At 34.7% G+C, this 17,441-nt stretch overlaps 1 protein-coding gene and 1 non-coding gene across 3 annotated transcripts; one reads left to right on the forward strand and one right to left on the reverse strand.

The window, feature by feature from the left end:
* Positions 1–1,472: 1,472 nt before the first annotated feature.
* LOC132188374 (uncharacterized protein At5g08430-like) lies at positions 1,473–14,891 on the forward strand. Of its 2 annotated transcripts, XM_059602804.1 has the most exons (9): positions 1,473–1,743; positions 7,667–7,746; positions 8,091–8,278; positions 9,858–10,707; positions 11,063–11,175; positions 11,446–11,505; positions 12,750–12,800; positions 14,116–14,186; positions 14,549–14,891. In XM_059602804.1, the coding sequence occupies exons 1-9, from the start codon at positions 1,625–1,627 to the stop codon at positions 14,745–14,747; spliced, it is 1,731 nt and encodes a 576-aa protein (XP_059458787.1). In that variant the 5' UTR covers positions 1,473–1,624; the 3' UTR covers positions 14,748–14,891. The 2 variants fall into 2 exon arrangements, with proteins under 2 accessions (XP_059458787.1, XP_059458788.1); XM_059602805.1 differs by lacking the exon at positions 7,667–7,746.
* On the reverse strand, positions 6,536–6,691 carry LOC132188916 (5.8S ribosomal RNA). The gene has a single exon (XR_009440975.1). It is a non-coding gene; the product is annotated as a 5.8S ribosomal RNA (ribosomal RNA).
* Positions 14,892–17,441: the final 2,550 nt, after the last annotated feature.

Raw genomic sequence — 17,441 nt, forward strand, 5'->3', positions numbered from 1 at the left:
TATATATATATTTGTATTTTTCGGTATTTGGTGAGATTGAAAATAATAGTCAAATTGAAAATTGAAAATTTGACAAAAAAAAGTTTTTTGGAAATTGTTTATGTTTTTAACTTTCATAAACCATTTTTTGAGTTTACATTTCTCCTTCTTAAACTGTTATACCATTGCTGGAAGTCTCCAACCGGTCTCCAACATGGTTCATTTTCTGTACAAGTATATTTTATGCAAAATGTTTTTCGTATTTTATGGTATTTGGTGAGACTAGGGGGAACTAGAATGTTTAGTTTGGGGGGCAAAAAAAAAAAAAAAAAATCAAGGGAGAAAGTTAATTTTTAAAGGTATATTTATAAAGAAAACAAAAAAAATTGGGGACCACCCTATGGCTTAGGGGGCTGCCGCCCCCCAAAGCCAAAGGGTGGTTTCGCCCATGGGTGAGACCGAAAATAATAGTCAAACTAAAAATATTTTTCAGTTTAACCAAAAAAACTTATTTAGTTTTGAAAAATGGTTTATGTTTTTAAGTTTGGTAAACCATTTTTCGAGTTTAAATTTCTCCTTTTTAAACCGTCGGACTACCGTTGGAAGTCACCAATTGTTTTGCGACATGTTCAGTTTTCTATACGAGCAAAATATTAAAAAATATTTTTATAATAAATAATTTTGTTAACAAATAATATTTTACTTCATAACAAACCAAACTAAATCTTAATTGAATGAGATCAATAATGAGTAATTATAAATTGCCTACTTGTGTCATATTTATATCTTACTAAGAATGATGTGGCTATTAAAATTACTCTTGGATCAAAACTTAAAAATAATCAATCATAAGCTCAATGATGATTTTAATAGTCACATCATTCTTAGTAAGACACAAATATAATATGAGTAGGCCTCCTAAAATTACTCATCAATAAGTCAGGTTAACCGAAAGTTCGACGTCACCTTTATGATATCACTGCTCTTGCCTTCTGAATGTCTATAAGTTCATGAGATAATAATACATTATTTGAAAGCTAACTTTTTAAAGAAAATATTTGAGAACCAGCATTTATGGTTTATAAAAGTATAGGCTCTTCGGTTCTCAAAGTTTTTGGAAAAAACAACATTAATAAATATTAAAAAACAGAAAGTGCTCCTAAATTTTTAAAAAATAATCTGTTCCAAAAAAAAAAAAAACTACAAAAATAATATTTACTTTAATGTAACTTCAAAATATATTTTGTTTTTTGTTTTTTTTTTTTAAAATCAAAACAAACTCCAAATCACTTTAACTAACATAGCCTATATATTCGGATAAAAAAAAAATAAAAAAATAAAAAATAGCCTATATATTTTCCCTTTCCTTGTACGACTCTATTTAAATTGTTTGTAAATATTATTTCCATGTAAGATGTAAGCAATAATTATAGCCAAATTGGGTTTTTATTTTTTAGGTAGCCAAATTGGGTTCTACTTGTTGATGAGAGCGAAGAGAATGTGCTTCCTTAACCTAATTTCACCGTTTATTTGCTGTTTCTTTGTCCCTAGTTGACAATTAATTTCGGAAAAGAAATAATCCCCATTAGCTGATTAGCGGAAGAGAGTAGAGACTCAGAGAGAAAGAGCCTGCTTCATATTGTAGATGAAAGGGTCTAAAACGAGGAAGTATAAGAGAATGCCAAGGATTAACAAAGACACTGAAGCAGAGGATTGGTGTTTCGTTTGCAAAGATGGTGGGGAGCTTATTATCTGCGATTACGGGTGAGTGTTTTTTTTGCAATTTCCTTTATTTTTTTCGGTTTCTTGTTGATATTTCTGCAAAAAAGCTTTCGATTTTAGTAAGCGTATTCATGAAGAGGGTGGGACGGGAACTGTCTTTTTCTGGGCGACACATGTTTGTTCTTTTGAATACGACAACTTTCTCTTTGTTCTCAGTCACAACTAGCTTTTCCTTTCATCGTTTCTCTCTCTCTCTCTCTCTCTCTATATATATATATATGAATGAATGAATGAATGAATGAAATGCTATACACCACTTTGTTGATGTGCGACAATGGAGTCATTGTGTAAAATAAAATAAAAAAATTCACAGGCAAATTGAAAGTGGGATAAAAAAGTTGACCGTGCAAGTGAGATAAAGATTTGGTGTAAAAAGCCTGATGAAAAAGATAGGGATTGTTTAGAAATCCCCAACCATAATTTATTAGTTTAACCCACCTTTGTCAATGTTTTCAATTAACCAAAAAAAGAAAGGAACTTTGACAATTATATTAGGTGGGTGTTAAGGTGAAAGAGGCACAAGTAGTTAATCTTGGCAGAGCAAAGAGCGAATGGTAATACCCTGAATTCCCACTATTTTCATTATGGCTCGTTGATTTTGTTTTGGCTTAAGCCTGGCACATTTGATTTATGGTTTTTTATTTAATCTTTAATTTTTAATTTTTTACCGTTATTGGGATTAAGGGCAATTATGTATTTTTGGATTTCTGCTTGAATAGTGGATTAGCCAAATCAGGGACCACATGTGCACATGTTTGCACTATTTAATAACCTTTTTTTGTGTGGAAGTCTTTTGTAATGTTGTATTCGCTGTCAGTCACTATTATGTAAAGGATGCAAGATAGTGTGATTGGTGGGAACAAAATATGGCCACTCACCTCTTATTTTTATTTTTTATCTAAACAAAAAAGAAAAGATAAACAACGAATAGTCCCTTTTAGAAAGGAAAGAAAGGGGATTGGCTCCCCTTCCTTTAAAACCATTTTATTATCTTCCATTTTGATCTAGATGTAAGACGTGCACATGTAATGGGTCTAATAGGATTCATATAATAATAGTTGGTAGGATCCATAAAATAGTTGGATTTTGTTAGTTGGTTAGTAGGCTTAGCTGATTGGATTCTGTTAGTTGGTTGGTTGGTGGGCTGATATGAAGAGCCCAGTTCAGTGATAAAGATATGGAAGAAGAATAGTCAAGTTTGTTTCATTTCTTTGTAATAGGAGGTTGAGCACTCGAATCACTCAATACATTTTCAATACTGATATTACAATTCCTTCATATCTATCATCCCATTCAACAAACCTTATCATTTTCAATTCAAAAATACAAACCAAAATAGAAAAATTACGGATTTACAACAAACGTGTAACAAGTGGTATCAGAGCCCAAGATTCAGCTTGATGAAAACAAGTTTTGTTTGATAATGGCGGAAGATGCAAGGAGTTCTCAGAAGACAGAATCTGTGGAATTGTTACAGAAAGACCAAGATGAGTTCAAGATAGAAATCTTGAAGAGTAAAGCAGAATTTCAAGAAGCAATTCACAAAAGCCTAGTAGATTTTAAAGAAGCACTCCAGAAAAGTCAAGAAGCCTTATAGCAAGTGCAGTAGATGTCAGTTTCAAATCAAAGGTTGCAAGAAGTGATCAGAGCCAACAAGAGCTTCCCAAATTTGACGTGCATAATCTTTTAGCTTGGAATACAACATTCAGCAATTTTACTGACTGGAATAGTTTTGTGAAAGCAATGCAAATTCGTTTTGGACAAAGTTTATATGATAAACCTAGGGAATCTTTAACAAGGTTGAAACAAATGGATTCCGTGGAGAAGTACAAAACCCGGTTTCATCCTTTTTGATTTAACGCTGAATTTTGATGGGAGGGTTGACATTGCAAACTTATGAAAGATGGTGGCCCTAAATTGACACTTTTTAAAGTTTAAAGATATGATTGCAAAGTGATGAAAGATTAGGAGTGATAGGTGAAGTTTTCCCTAAATAGTTTCTTTTGAGTCATTGTAGGCAGTGTTTTCTTCTCTAATATAAGATATTTCAGATTGGAGTTCTTTGACATAGCGAAAACGATAGACGTGAAAAAGAAACTGTGTTCTCAATACGCAAAATCAATACACACGTTGATGGAGAAAACTGAAAAAAAAAAAAAAAAAAAACTCTGATTATTCCAATACAACTGATCCACACTTACAGTAAAACCCTAAAGCTAGGAAAGGTAATAAAATCCTCCTACAAATGGAAAAAAAACAATAGTTATAGAAATACTTGATGGCAAAGAAAACCTAAAGATGGAAAATTCAAATAAAATCCTAATCTAAAATAGAAATCAATAAAATTGATTTTCTTTCTCAACTAAATATGGTTGAAAATCAGCTGGGATCTTGACAAATTCTTTCCTTCAGTATTTCCATTGTCTGAAACCGAATAAAAATCTCCTCAAATGGTGCTTTCCCAATATGTTCTTTGTTATTTTTCTTAATTCAGAAAACACCGAAAATATGGGTAAATATTGTCCTACATTAATATGTATGGATAGTAGGGCTATTAATAAGATCACAATCTAGTACCGGTTTTCGATTCCTTGTTTAGAAGATATGCTTGACAAATTAGTTGGATCAAAGGTGTTCTCCAAAATAGACTTGAGGAGTGGGTGCAATCAAATTAGAATGAGTGACGATGAATGGAAGACTGCATTCAAGACACCAATTGGGCTTGATAGAGAAATGCAAGCTGTTGAAGAACAACTTGAACAGCTACCAAAAGTTCAACAAGACGTTATTGAAGATGTGCTTGATGTCAAAAAGTTATATCAAGGAGTAGCAATCGGTAAAGGTGGTTCTTGACTTCGAACTAGTGAAAGTAAATGGGTTGATGAATAGGAGTTGAAGAAAATTGATCCTGAGTTGTATGCTGAAACAACCAAGGTTTTCTCGTCGAAGCCAAGTTTTTTAAAACTCAGAAGGATTGATTTAGGAACTTTTAAGCCCAAAACAAAGAAAGCCCTCTAGTCTATTTTTTCTAGTCCATTAACTATCTCAAGACCAATCTTTTATTATCATGTTGTGCTTTATAATATTATGTTTTTAGTATTTTAAAAAGGTTATGTGACTACCATGTGATTTTTAATGAAGTTGGATGGTTAAAATTTATTTGTTCTATTAAAGATGAAGAGCTAGGATTCTGGGGTTACTAAAGGTTATTACAGTATTAAGTAGCCTCTTTTGAGACATTGTATGCAACATTTTCTTCTCTAATATATGATATTAGGTTTTAGAAATTGGTTTTATTCGATGATCAAAACGTTGGCCGTAAATCAATTTCATCACCCAAGTGCTTTGGTGTGAAAAAGATGGGTCTTTGCGTATTCTGGTGTAAGATGTCACTTGGTCGTCCAATAGAAGTGTTGACATCCCTTGTTATGAAGACTTTGAAGACTAGTGTTAGATGTCAGCTAGAAGTGCTGGCGTTTGGAGATTCAAGAGCACCAGTTTAACGTCACTTAGATGCCAGATAGAAGTGTTGATGTCGTGGAGGTTCAAGGATACCTGTTTGACTTGACTTAGATGCCAGATAGAAATGTTGAAGTCATGGAGTTTCGAGAGCACCAATTTGAAAATGTCACTTGAAAGTTAGATAGAAGTGCTGATGTTGCTTGCCAATATTAGAAAAGTTAGCGATGAAACCTTGGCTGAAGTGTTGACGTCAAAAGGTTTGTCATGATGCCATAGGGAATTCTGGTCTTAAATTTTTTTTTCGAACTTTTAGACATTGCGCTGACCTTATCCCTTTGACTATAAATAGGAATGGATGTCTATTTGTTCAATAGAGAAGTATAGCCCATTGTTGAGCTATAGAACCTCTTGTGATGTATCCCTTCATTCTCCATTGTTGTACCAAGAGAGTTTTGTATAAAGCTTGATGATTTTCCTCTCTTGGAGCTAGTTCTCTCAAACCACACCATACACAACCTACAAGCGCAAAGAGGTTTATTGGTGGGTTGGTAAAGGAGAGGCAATCGTAGAAGGTTTGCTAGCAGGGAGTTAGAGTAGAGACACACGGGGAACGGGTCGTCCTACAATTGGTCTTAGTATTTTACAAGGTGTTGTAAGTTTACTTTGTGTGTAGTTAGTTCTTCTACATTATAGTGATCTCTTCGTTTTGGCTGTCCCGAAGTGATTTTACCTTTGAGGTTCTCAAAGGGTTTCCACTTCATGACCAAAATTCTTGTGTTGATTTTATGGTTGTGTTGGGGTTGGAACCCGGTCATTAGTTTTTATATGAAATTTCAGATCCGAGTTCTTGGATTCTGTGGAGCTTACAAGTGATATTTTATTGTTTCAACTTTGATCTTATATTCTTCTCTTTGCTTTAATCTTGTTTATTGCTAGAGTTTCTTCTTAAACCTTTTTGCAAGCGTCAATTTGCTTAAAAGGTGTCATCTTTGGCTGGTTCATATCAGATCTACTCTAGATTTGAGTTGTCCTTGCCGTATCAAATGAGTATTTTGTCAATGGAGGTTTTCTACCAGTGTTCAACTTAACACAGTTCATTTTTTGGGGAAATAATATAAGCCTCAGGTTTGGAATGCATTACTGTAGGTCTGTAGTGATGGTGACTTTCTTCTTATTTTCTAAAGAATCTGCCGAGCCTACTTAGATATACCTTTGGAGAGTACCTCATACTGCTGAAACTTGAACACATGCATTCCTGAATCAAACTCCTAATGATTAATTTTTTTGATAAGTTTTTTCTGGCAACGATGCATGACACCCAGGCAGACGTGCCCTCGACCAGATGGCTTCGGGCACAACTTGCGTTCAAAGACTCGATGATTTGCAGGATTCTGCAATTCACACCAAGTATCGCATTTCGCTACGTTCTTCATCGATGCGAGAGCCAAGATATCCATTGCCGAGAGTCGTTATGGTTTTGTACAAGATTCGCCTCCGGCACGCACACCGTTTCCGAGGCGACCGGAGGCACTCTTTAATTGAAGTTCCTTGGCGCAGACTGCGCCGGGGTTCATTGTTCGGCAAGAAGGCAGGAGTGTCTCCCTACCGTTCAGGGGCACAGGGCGAGAGCACCCCCCGCCCCCAGTTGTTTATACAAGTTCGTGAGTCGTTCTGCTGGGGATGTTGGTGAGGAGAGTCTGGAGAGAGGACCTCCCCTATGAGATCCTTAACATAGTGAAACTGGGAGAATGTGGAGAAATATGTAGGCTATCCGACGTCGTTTTACCTAGCTGCATAGAGGGGTACCGTTTTAATATGTACGGAGTATACCTCTACCAACCCGAGCGGGATGTTTACCTTTTAGTTTTCCGTTATTTGAACAGAGGCATTTAATTTGTTGATGGCTACTCGACACCGTTTTAACTAGCTGCATAAAGGAGTACCGTTTTGTATGTATGGAGTATGCCCTTACCAACCCGAGCGGGATAATGGCACATCACCGTTCCATAGTTTCACATGTGGAGTTTCCTTTGACACATTGATGCGCTTCCTTTTCTATCTAATGATTCATATGTATCTTATACATCTTGCAGTAATTCATTATGTCTGGAAGGACCATTTTCTCTTCATTTGATTGTACTTTGTGCATAAGTTTCTCAAGTATGGGTTGTCATCGTTAAGAAACTTGTAAATTGGCTTGGTTGATCTGTCAGCAACAAGGCTTCATGATGAGCTTGGCCCTTTTATGTACAGTTGAAAATTTATGATATGTTTCTGTGAAATGGAACCATTGTTGAATAACTTCATCATCTTGATCCATTAATATAAGTGTACGTTTCTTTGTGCTACTTATGGCATTCTATACAAACATAAATGATAATTTTCAATGGCTTAATATAGAACATTATCTATGTTACTTCTTTAATGTATCTGTTCATTGCAGGGATTGTCTAAAAGTTTATCATCCTGGATGTGTGGGAAATGATGTTTCATTTTTTGAGACTAGAGAATCCTGGACTTGCAGTAAGCTATATTTCAACTATGATATATTTGGGTTTGATAAATATTGTCATTTCTGTGAAAATCTTTGCTTATCAAATATGGTGTGAATTTGGTAAATCTAGCATGTACGAATGCTTGTGATCCATCACTTGTTATATTGCATAAGATCAAGCATGATTTTAGTAAATTTAATGATCATGTTTAACATGTTTTAACCCATCTTGCTGATAGAACTGCACTATATGCTGAAGTATCCACTGAACTTGACTTATCCCACTTTATATTTTTATCTCACTGCAATTTTAGGTCATTGTTCTTTTCAATCTTATGCAAAATGAGTTAAGTGATATTCTTTTACATCTCAGATTGTCATTCGTGCTTAATATGCCATAAATCTCCAAAGTTTCATTGCTTGTGCTGTCCAAACTCCGTATGCCAACATTGCATCGGTGCTGCTGAGTTTGCACCTGCTAGTGGGAAGAATGGATTCTGCTGTGAGTGTTTGAAGCTTGTTCTACTTGCAGAAGAAAACATCGAATATGACTCTGATGGGGTATGTGCAGTAATCTTACGAGCTTAGTATGAAAGATACAGGTTTCTGCTTGAATGCATTATTTTTCATTCCTAAAATGGGGGTTTTGGATCCTGATACTCTGTAGAGAATATGACCCCGCCAACTTTTTAGAAGTTTACAAGAATGGGGCACTTAACTTTCAAATTGGTGTCTATGTTTTAGGGGCATGCGCAGTTGATTCGGTTTGGTGTTTAGGAGAAAATGCACACCAAACCAACCTAGTCAGTTTGTGGATCAAAAAAATAAAAGAAAAAAGAGCAATTGACTTATGGATATGAGTAACTTCATCGTATTGAGGATGTATTGGTCGTTCGGTTTTGGTGTGGGTTACTCGGTGAGAAATTGAGGGGGAGAATTGAGAGCATGCTGGGTGGCATAGTGACTGGTTGAGTGCAATGCTGTTGCTAGGGGCGGCTTAATATAAATTGGGGCCTAAGGTGAACCGTTTAGACGAGACCTATTTAATTTCAATATAGTGATATAATAAAATTTTATATCATACAAAATATAACAAAGTTATCTAAAAAAATCCTTCTTCTTGCTTTTTGATATGCAAAAATACCAATTAAATTTATGTATTCAAGTTTCTTGAATATATCATTTTTAATGGAGAATATGATAATTCATTTAATATTTTTTGTGACATAGTCGATCGTAAATAGGATTGTATCAATTTTAGTTTAACAATTCTTTCTACAGAAGCAACTTTTGTGGGTATTATCAATAATATTCTATAAGTAATGTGTGCATTTGAAAATGAGTATAATTTTTTTTTTATTTTTTTATTTATTTTTATATATATATATATATATATATATATATATATATATATATATATAGGCCAGTGTTTCAAGTGGAATATTTGTTCCTATTTCACATGGCAAAGATGGCTTTTACCTTCTCTTGATTTTACCTATTTTTGTCTTAGCAAAATTCCTTTTAGACAGCAAGATGCCGCACTTGGTAATCGTCTCCTGATTTTTTTCTAAATCAATTTGGCCATTATAGATGCCTTTCTTCCTTGAGATTCATTTAATCCTATATTTTTTCCTTAATTACACGCTGAACATTGACAAGCAAAATAGCAAAAGAGATTTAAGGTATGTTATGATCTAACCTTATAAGATAATTAACTTTCAGTTGCCATCATTAAATTAAAGATGCTAGTTTTAGGGGATTTTATTTCTTTAGGGTGCATTTTAATGCTATTTTTTAAGGTGCTTTATTTCTTAAGGGGCTGTTGATGCTATTTTATTGGGGGGCCTTGTTTCTTGGGAGGCCTAAGACAACCCTCCTTAATTGCCCAGCCCTCTATCTGGCCTGACTATTGCTGAGTGAGTGAGTTGCTGAGAGAGACTTCATAGCATAGCGTTTAGATAGTTAAGCAAAGGGTTCACTGTTATATGAGAAAGGTGACAAAATCCTTGGTAGGTCACTAAGTAGAGTTGATTGAATTTGTGGTTATGTTTCTTGATCTTTATTCTTTTTTGGATCAAATGAGCATACAATTATGTTAACTTTTGTTTCTTCTTCAACTGTATGGTTGTTTGATTTTCAGGGCAAGATAGACTTTAAAGACAGAGATACATATGAGGGCCTGTTCAAGGAATATTGGGAAATCATAAAGGAAAAAGAAGGCCTGACTTTGGATGATGTCTATACTGCGAAAGCCAAGATGAAGAAGGGTGAAAATTCCTGGAGTTGTTCTGGTTCCATGGTGTTGGGTGGTGATGAAAAAGACGATGAACTCATAATATCTGATTGTGATTTGGATGATATGGAAGAATATAAGCCATTGCGGAAACAGAGGTGGTCCAAGGCACAGAATTTTATAGGTTGGGGATCAAAACCTCTCATTGCATTCCTCAAATCCCTTGGGAAAGACATAACCAAACGGTTATCACAATATGAGGTTGATTGTATGATTGCTGAATACATTCGAGAAAACAACCTTGGAGACCCAGAAAATAAGAAGAGGGTTGTCTGTGATGAAAAGCTGCACTCTCTTTTCAGAAAGAAATCAGTATTTAAGAACCGGATATATAAGCTTTTGGATACCCATTTTGCTGAGAATTTGGTGCAATTAGAGGAGGAATTTGAGGATAAAGATAAAAGCAGTTTGATAGACAAAAATGAAAATCTTGAGGTATTATGTAAGAAACAGAGAACGTTGAGCACGGATAAAAAGTCTCCAGAAGTTGAAGTTGAAAGTATTGTCCAACCGACCGGTTATGCATCTATAGTTGCCGAGAACATAAATCTTGTCTACTTAAGGAGAAGCTTAGTGGAGGAGTTATTGAAGCATCATGAAAGTTTTGAAGGAAAAGTAGTTGGAAGTTTTGTAAAAGTCAAAACAGACACCCGAGATTATCTGCAGAAAACTTCTCACCAGCTTTTGCAAATTGCAGGTAATTGTTACAAGGCAAAATGACTGCTAGCATTGTGTTAATTTTTTAGATTATAGAGATTATATTAATTTGGATTCTTTATGAAATAGAGCATGTTGCACTAACATGAACCAAGAGTAATGTTGTTTGGTAGATTGCTACATGATTATCATACGACTGGAAAAACGTGGCAGTGAAAATCAGCCCTTAATTTTTATGTTTTTTTACAGGTGCTATTCCAAAGACTGATATTCATTGCAACATCATCAAGTTGTATGGCAGTCGTATAGTAATCTACGAAATAACATTAATCATGATCTTCAATAACTAATAATGTTTTTTTTTTTTTTTTCCTCCAATTGCTTTTACCCTGTAGGCATAAAAGAAACCTCATCATCTGGTAAAATCCATAGTGAAATTCTCCTGCAAGCTTCCAGTGTACCAGCAGACATTTGCATTTCCATGCTGTCTGATTCTGACATCACTGAGGTAACTAAAATTATTTGGGAGGTTTCTCATTTTAAATGATGAAGCAAAAACTTTTTAAAATATTGATCAATTCAAAATGAGCTCAATTGATGATTTTTGTGGTATCAATCATGAGAATATATTAGGAATGGCCATTTGTGTATTCTAAAATCTGTTCCATTGCACAGTTATTTCTGGCATTAAATAGAGTATCAAGTTTGGAATATGGTCCCTTCATTGCAAATACCCTCCACAATATTTGTGTTACTAACTGTGTAGTGTTGTATGCAGGAGGAATGTGAAGATCTGCGGCAAAAAGTGAATAGTGGCCTGCTCAAAAAACCTACTGTCGTATGTAGTAATGACTAGTGCATATGTTGATATGACCGTTCTACCTGTTTAACATATGCTTTTTATTTTATTTTATTAAGTAGTCTTTGCAAAGATTCTTACGTGAAAAGGTTACAAAAGAAACACCAAGAAATGATTTATCCGGAAGGGCGAATTTCTTCTAAAGAACATTGTAGAAAATTCCTCTGCATGGTTATTCTACTGTGAAGTGAATTTTAAAGTACTTAGCTAGAATAAAATTGCATCTACTGAAACTGTCTTTAGTAGTCTTCTTGGCATAGTTTCTGAAGGTCTTGATGCCTTTTCCAATGAGAAAGAACTTTGTATATACTGAAAAATGTTATGGTTCCTTTTGAAACCACGTCATGGAAAAAGGGGTTATTTTTAGATGAGAAAAGTTATGAGAAGTCATCTTTATTCTCACAACATATGTTTTGCAACGACTTAGATATGATGGGAATTTCTTCCGTCTCTTTTTTTTCTTCAAAAGCCAAAGAACCACCTCCTTTTTTGCCTGAACTTACTTCCTCAATCATATCCTTAAAAGGAAATATTCAGTCATAACGCTTCAAAGTCAATAAGAATTTGTTACTCTCTTTTTAGCTCCTAATCTCAACTTGGAACTATGTCAAAATGAAGGTAAATATCCACACCCATCACAGAAATAATCATGACGGTATTAAGTTGTGCACAAGTTAATTATCAAGCCAAAAAAAAAGTCCAAAGCTGATGACTTTGTGGATCTTGCCAGACAATTTTAGAATTTGTGGATGCCTTTTAATGCTGAGACTGTCTTTGTGGTTATCATCTCATAATATTTTTCCTGTTGTGATTCTCATATAGTCATTATTCTGAGTAAATTCTATAATTCACAAGGATCCTCAATCAGAAATTCATCCAAAGGATTGAAGCAAGCTTTAATTATGTTTGCCTCAATCATTGTTAGACAGAATCCTGGAAGATTCTGTCTTCTAGGTCCTTCCGTTGTATTACTCTTTAACTAGATTAGCATTAAGATAATGTATTTACTAGTTCTCTTCACTGGTTCACCACGGGGGCTTTGTTTGTATTTCTTGACATAGTCTAGAAAGCTCTTCTATCAGAAATTTGTTATGCATCTCACTTTACAGCTGCTAGATGATTGTCAAATGTTCTGGTCATCTTTCTTTGTTGCTCTGCCTTCAATGCATTAATGATATTAATATGGTGAATCAAAATCTGAACCAGAATATGTTGTTTTACAGGTGGAGCTTGAAGATAAGGCCAGAATTCTGCACGCAGATATCACAAAGCATGTATGTTATCTGATTCAATTCTCATAGTAAAAATACATTGTGGTTCGTCTAGGCTAAAATACATTTATGCTTGAATAAATTTTGAATTGTTACCAATTTGGTGGTTCCAATTCGAGCAATGCCAATCCTGAAGTTTTCATTTGTTTTTAATTTATTGCCTCAATACGATACTGTACGTTATAACTGTTAAACATCACATGAATTACACCTGACTGAAATGACATGATATTGGTGCAAATAGTTAATAAGAAAGTAAAAAAGATTAGAAGAACAGAAATAAACCAAGAAAAAAAATCCATTCTTTGTACTTCTAATTATTTTTCCTTTCTCTTTTTGATTATTCAAATGATCTTTATCACGTTATCATGTTGTGCCAGATTTTCTCTTTTGAAAACTCAAATGAATGTAAACATGCCAATGCTACGTCATTTTATATTCATGGGCGGGGTCACATGACCTTTTAATGTGTCCATGGTTAATGGTGTTAAACAAAGGACATAATTGAAAATAAATTGAAACTTCAGGATTGACATTACCAAATTAAAACTTCAGGAAACCAAATTTACAACCTGAACTTTGGAGGAACAAATATCTATTTTACCATAATGATTTGCTATATAGCTTCCCTTGTACTTACCATTAAAAAGTAGCTGTAATCATTAAAAGTTTATCTTTAGGATTCAAGCAGTTGCATACACGAAGTTAGTGCATTGGAAGCCAATGAACTTTTATTCAAATGATACCTTCCCTTCCTATGTAAAGGAATGGTCGGCGGGATTGTGAGTTTAAGACATTGAGTTTGTATGGCTGTCTAAATTAAAGTTCTTGGATTGGAATGAAGGCTTGCTCCTGGGAAATTACAAGAAGAAAGAAGAAAAGAATAATTGTGTAGATATAGTATGAAATAATCTTAACGACCCATATGGCGCTCTCTGCCCTATTGTTATGTTGCAAAAGTTCTGAAATTGGTTAGCAATTTGGTGGTCAAAAGTATGCAAGTCTTGGAAGAGGGTCCCTAAAACATGTACTGGAGAGAAAGGGAAAAGTATACTTCAGCTTAGTAAATCTTTAGTCATTGTTGATGATGCTCATGACAAACAAATCGGTTGCTTCTATAGTTTTATCTAACGCAATTGGAAACAGTTTATCTATACAACATTGTTATAGCGCTCAAAATGTTCCATCTTTTACATGTATGTGTTTATTTATTTATGTAGTTTTTTGATTTGGCGTCTTCTACTCTTTTCAAAACAATTTGTTTTACTGCTTGCTCTTCATTTTCTGATCCTTATGCATTTTACGCACATTTTTTTAGAGGATTGAGAGAGAGCTGGTTGCATTACAAAATCACATTGATCGGGCGAATGAGAAGGGCAGGAGAAGAGAATATCCTTCCATGGTTTATGATCTGTAAAATAGAGTGAGGATTGCTATCACATGCCAAATTTTGCTTATACAGGATTCTAATTCCATTAACTACTTTCCTACGCAAGGTGAAATCTTCCAAAATTTCATGAAACAAAACCAAGACTTTCAAATTACAATTATTTGTCTTGAACTATCATATTCCTATCTGTATATTTGTGTGGTCATGTTAACTGGAATGAACTTGGGGGGATGGCTTTTTAAGATATTAAACTATTACTGTTCATATATCATTTCTACCCACTTGTTTTGCTCTGTGTCTGTGTTTTGTCATGCCATGTGAATCTCTGTAGCTGTGGACCTTAACAAGCTATGTGTGAAACATTATCTCAATTTCTAGACCTAAGAGAATTGCTCAAAACGCCCTCAGAGCAGGAAAGATTGTTAAATCAGGCGCCAAAGGTTGTTGCAGAGGTTGTCGAGCTCAAAGCTGCTTCGAGAGATTTGGATGCCGACATGGAAAGAAGTCCTTGCTCACCACAATCGATCCTTGTGTGGAATCCCAAAACTCCTACTACTTAAATTGAAAAATTAAAGTTGGTGATAGAAATTTTGTTAATAGGGTTTTAGTCAGGGCAAGTTGACTACTAAAGTTGAAGATGGTTTTTTGTTTTAATTATCATTAGCAACTCAGATTACATATTCAAGTTTGTGCAAAATACAATGTTACAGACACAGTTAAGCTTGTTAGCTTGTTATCTTAATCTTTTCCATTTTTGGAGGATGTCTTTCCAACTTTGTTGTCTTGTTCTTTCTCTTGTATGGTGACCATAAGTTATTATATATATAAATATACGTGGCTATTTGAGTAACTACTACTAATATATTATATATAACTATAGTATAAATATATGACATGTAAGTATGTAAGGCATATTATACAATATAGTATATAACTATAGTATGTAGGTAACGTAAGTAGCAAGTCTAGTATTCTATGTATAATAGTATTAACTATTTAGTTAACACTTAACTATAGTTAGTAACTTAGTATTTACTTCATCATTCCGGCCTCCTCTTCTTGGGAAGCTCAAAATATCAACCAAAGTGCATACTTGTATACTCACTATGCGGCAAATTTGGCCATAACCAGACTTTTCTCTGGTTATATTCTCAACTTTTTTCTTCCTAGTTGTTATATCCTCATTTTTAATGGGAAAGACCCACCTCCTACTCTTTTTTTTTTTTTTTTTTAATCTTTTTCCTTTAGCACGAATTAAAAAAAAAAAAAAAAAACTTGGTATTTACTCTTTAGTATATAATATCCCATACTTACTAGTGACCAACGTATTTCCGATTCAAGAACATTGCATGGGACCTGAAGGTCATTAAACCTGCCACGTCAGCGTATACGAAAGCACAATTATATGCCCGGTTCATGCGGCCAGGCCAGGCCGGGCCGGGCCGGATGCTTATCATTTTGTTAGAGGGCACTTTGGCCCATAGTGGAGAAAGACATGGGCTACTGGGTCAGGACTCAGGACCCATTCTAGAAGGCCCAAAATGGATTGTATGGTTTCCAACCATGCCCTAGGTTACTCAGTCCGGAAATTCCCCTTTTGCCCCTTCAAAGATTCATGTCTGACCCTGACCTTGTATAAAAACATCTAATATTTCCGCATTATATAATGATTACTCACTCTAATGGATATATATATATATATATATATAGTCAGCAAAAGAAAACAGTTTGTTTTCATAAGCCAGTTGCATGCCCCGACGTCTTTATCCTTTATGAGATGTCGAACAAGAATCAAGAAAGATAATATTTAATTGGATCTCATGGGAATAAAGTCATAAATTATAGTTTAAAGATAAGACCACACATAAGTGATCATTTAGTATTTACGAAAGACTAATCAAATAATGGTAGGTCGGTCAACAGCAAGAGCCAAGAAGCATGTAGTGCCCACGCACATGCATATCTTCATCAGAGTCTAGCTACTAATCGAACCTAGTACTGCAGCTAGCTCCGAGCAAACAGGGATAATGTTTGCTAATTAGTATTGCGACATATTGGTCGTATTAACTCAACTACTTTTTAATCACTTAATTAATAAATAAGACATGCACCCAAATTAATCATATTAATTGGAATTATCTGTTGATCTCCTGTTGCAATCCTGTTAATTTCCAGTGAGACAAAATTGCGACTTTAGAATCTTTGACTTGACTTCATACATGAACCCCACTAATAATTAGCACTACTACTCCAAAACATAACCAAAAAAAAAAAAAAAATCATAGTAATTAAAGTTATATTTACAGTACTCCTGTGCTCATAAGAAAAGATCGAGGAGGGGGGAACAATGCATTGGGGTTCTCGAAGGTGGTAAGTTTTTTGGTGAGCCCTAGCTAGGTAAATTTTATGCATGAAATGGTGCGGGGAAAGTGAAAAAATTTGCACCATGCAATATGCATGCAGGGTAAAGGATTTTATTAGATATATATATGATTAACAGTACATGTGAAGAAGATCAGGAGAAACGAAAGCGAAAAATAATGAAGGATGAATTAATTGGTGAAAATGATTGTGGAAGCAATGATCAGAACTGTAGGGTAAAGGGTGTCGTCACTTTGGAATAAACCTCATGTTTTCTTGTTGCCTGGAAGTTAGCGAAAAGAGAATATATGTCTTAACATAAGGTATTTAAAATTCAAAGAAAAAAGGCCACCTTTTAATCCCATCAAATATCCTTTTTGAGATTATGATTCTTTTGGCCTTGTTTTTCAAAAAGGAATAGCTGCTGAAGCCAACCCCTTCAATTAATCTACAAATAAGCAGTCTCGAATGTGCCCTATTTCGATCAAGATGTAACACTCTGCCCGCATCCCGGCTACCCCACCCGCACCAACCGTGATTAGTTCACTAATTAATTAAAGTTTAACCCCTGTGGCTTGGAAAAAAATATCATGGCTCATCCATCGACAGCAACCAGGGCTCCAAAAGTCCTGGCCAACAACCATTTTATGCCTGGAGAGCATGATGGCGTATGTACTATACATCTCTCTCAGAAGCCAAATTAAGCCAGTTGTTATGTGTGTTGGGTAATTTGTCGGCTAATCCGGTTTCCCATTTTGGCTGCATCTTCCAATTCTGGCTCTTGTTTCCCACGGCATCAAAACGGATCATGACTATTAATTAAAATTCTAATTCTAATTAATGGTATTTCAAATGCATGTTAATTAATTAATTTCTAGCTTCTCTTTTTTTCT

This window comes from Corylus avellana, chromosome ca7, assembly GCF_901000735.1.
Source record: "Corylus avellana chromosome ca7, CavTom2PMs-1.0".
Taxonomy (NCBI): domain Eukaryota; kingdom Viridiplantae; phylum Streptophyta; class Magnoliopsida; order Fagales; family Betulaceae; genus Corylus; species Corylus avellana.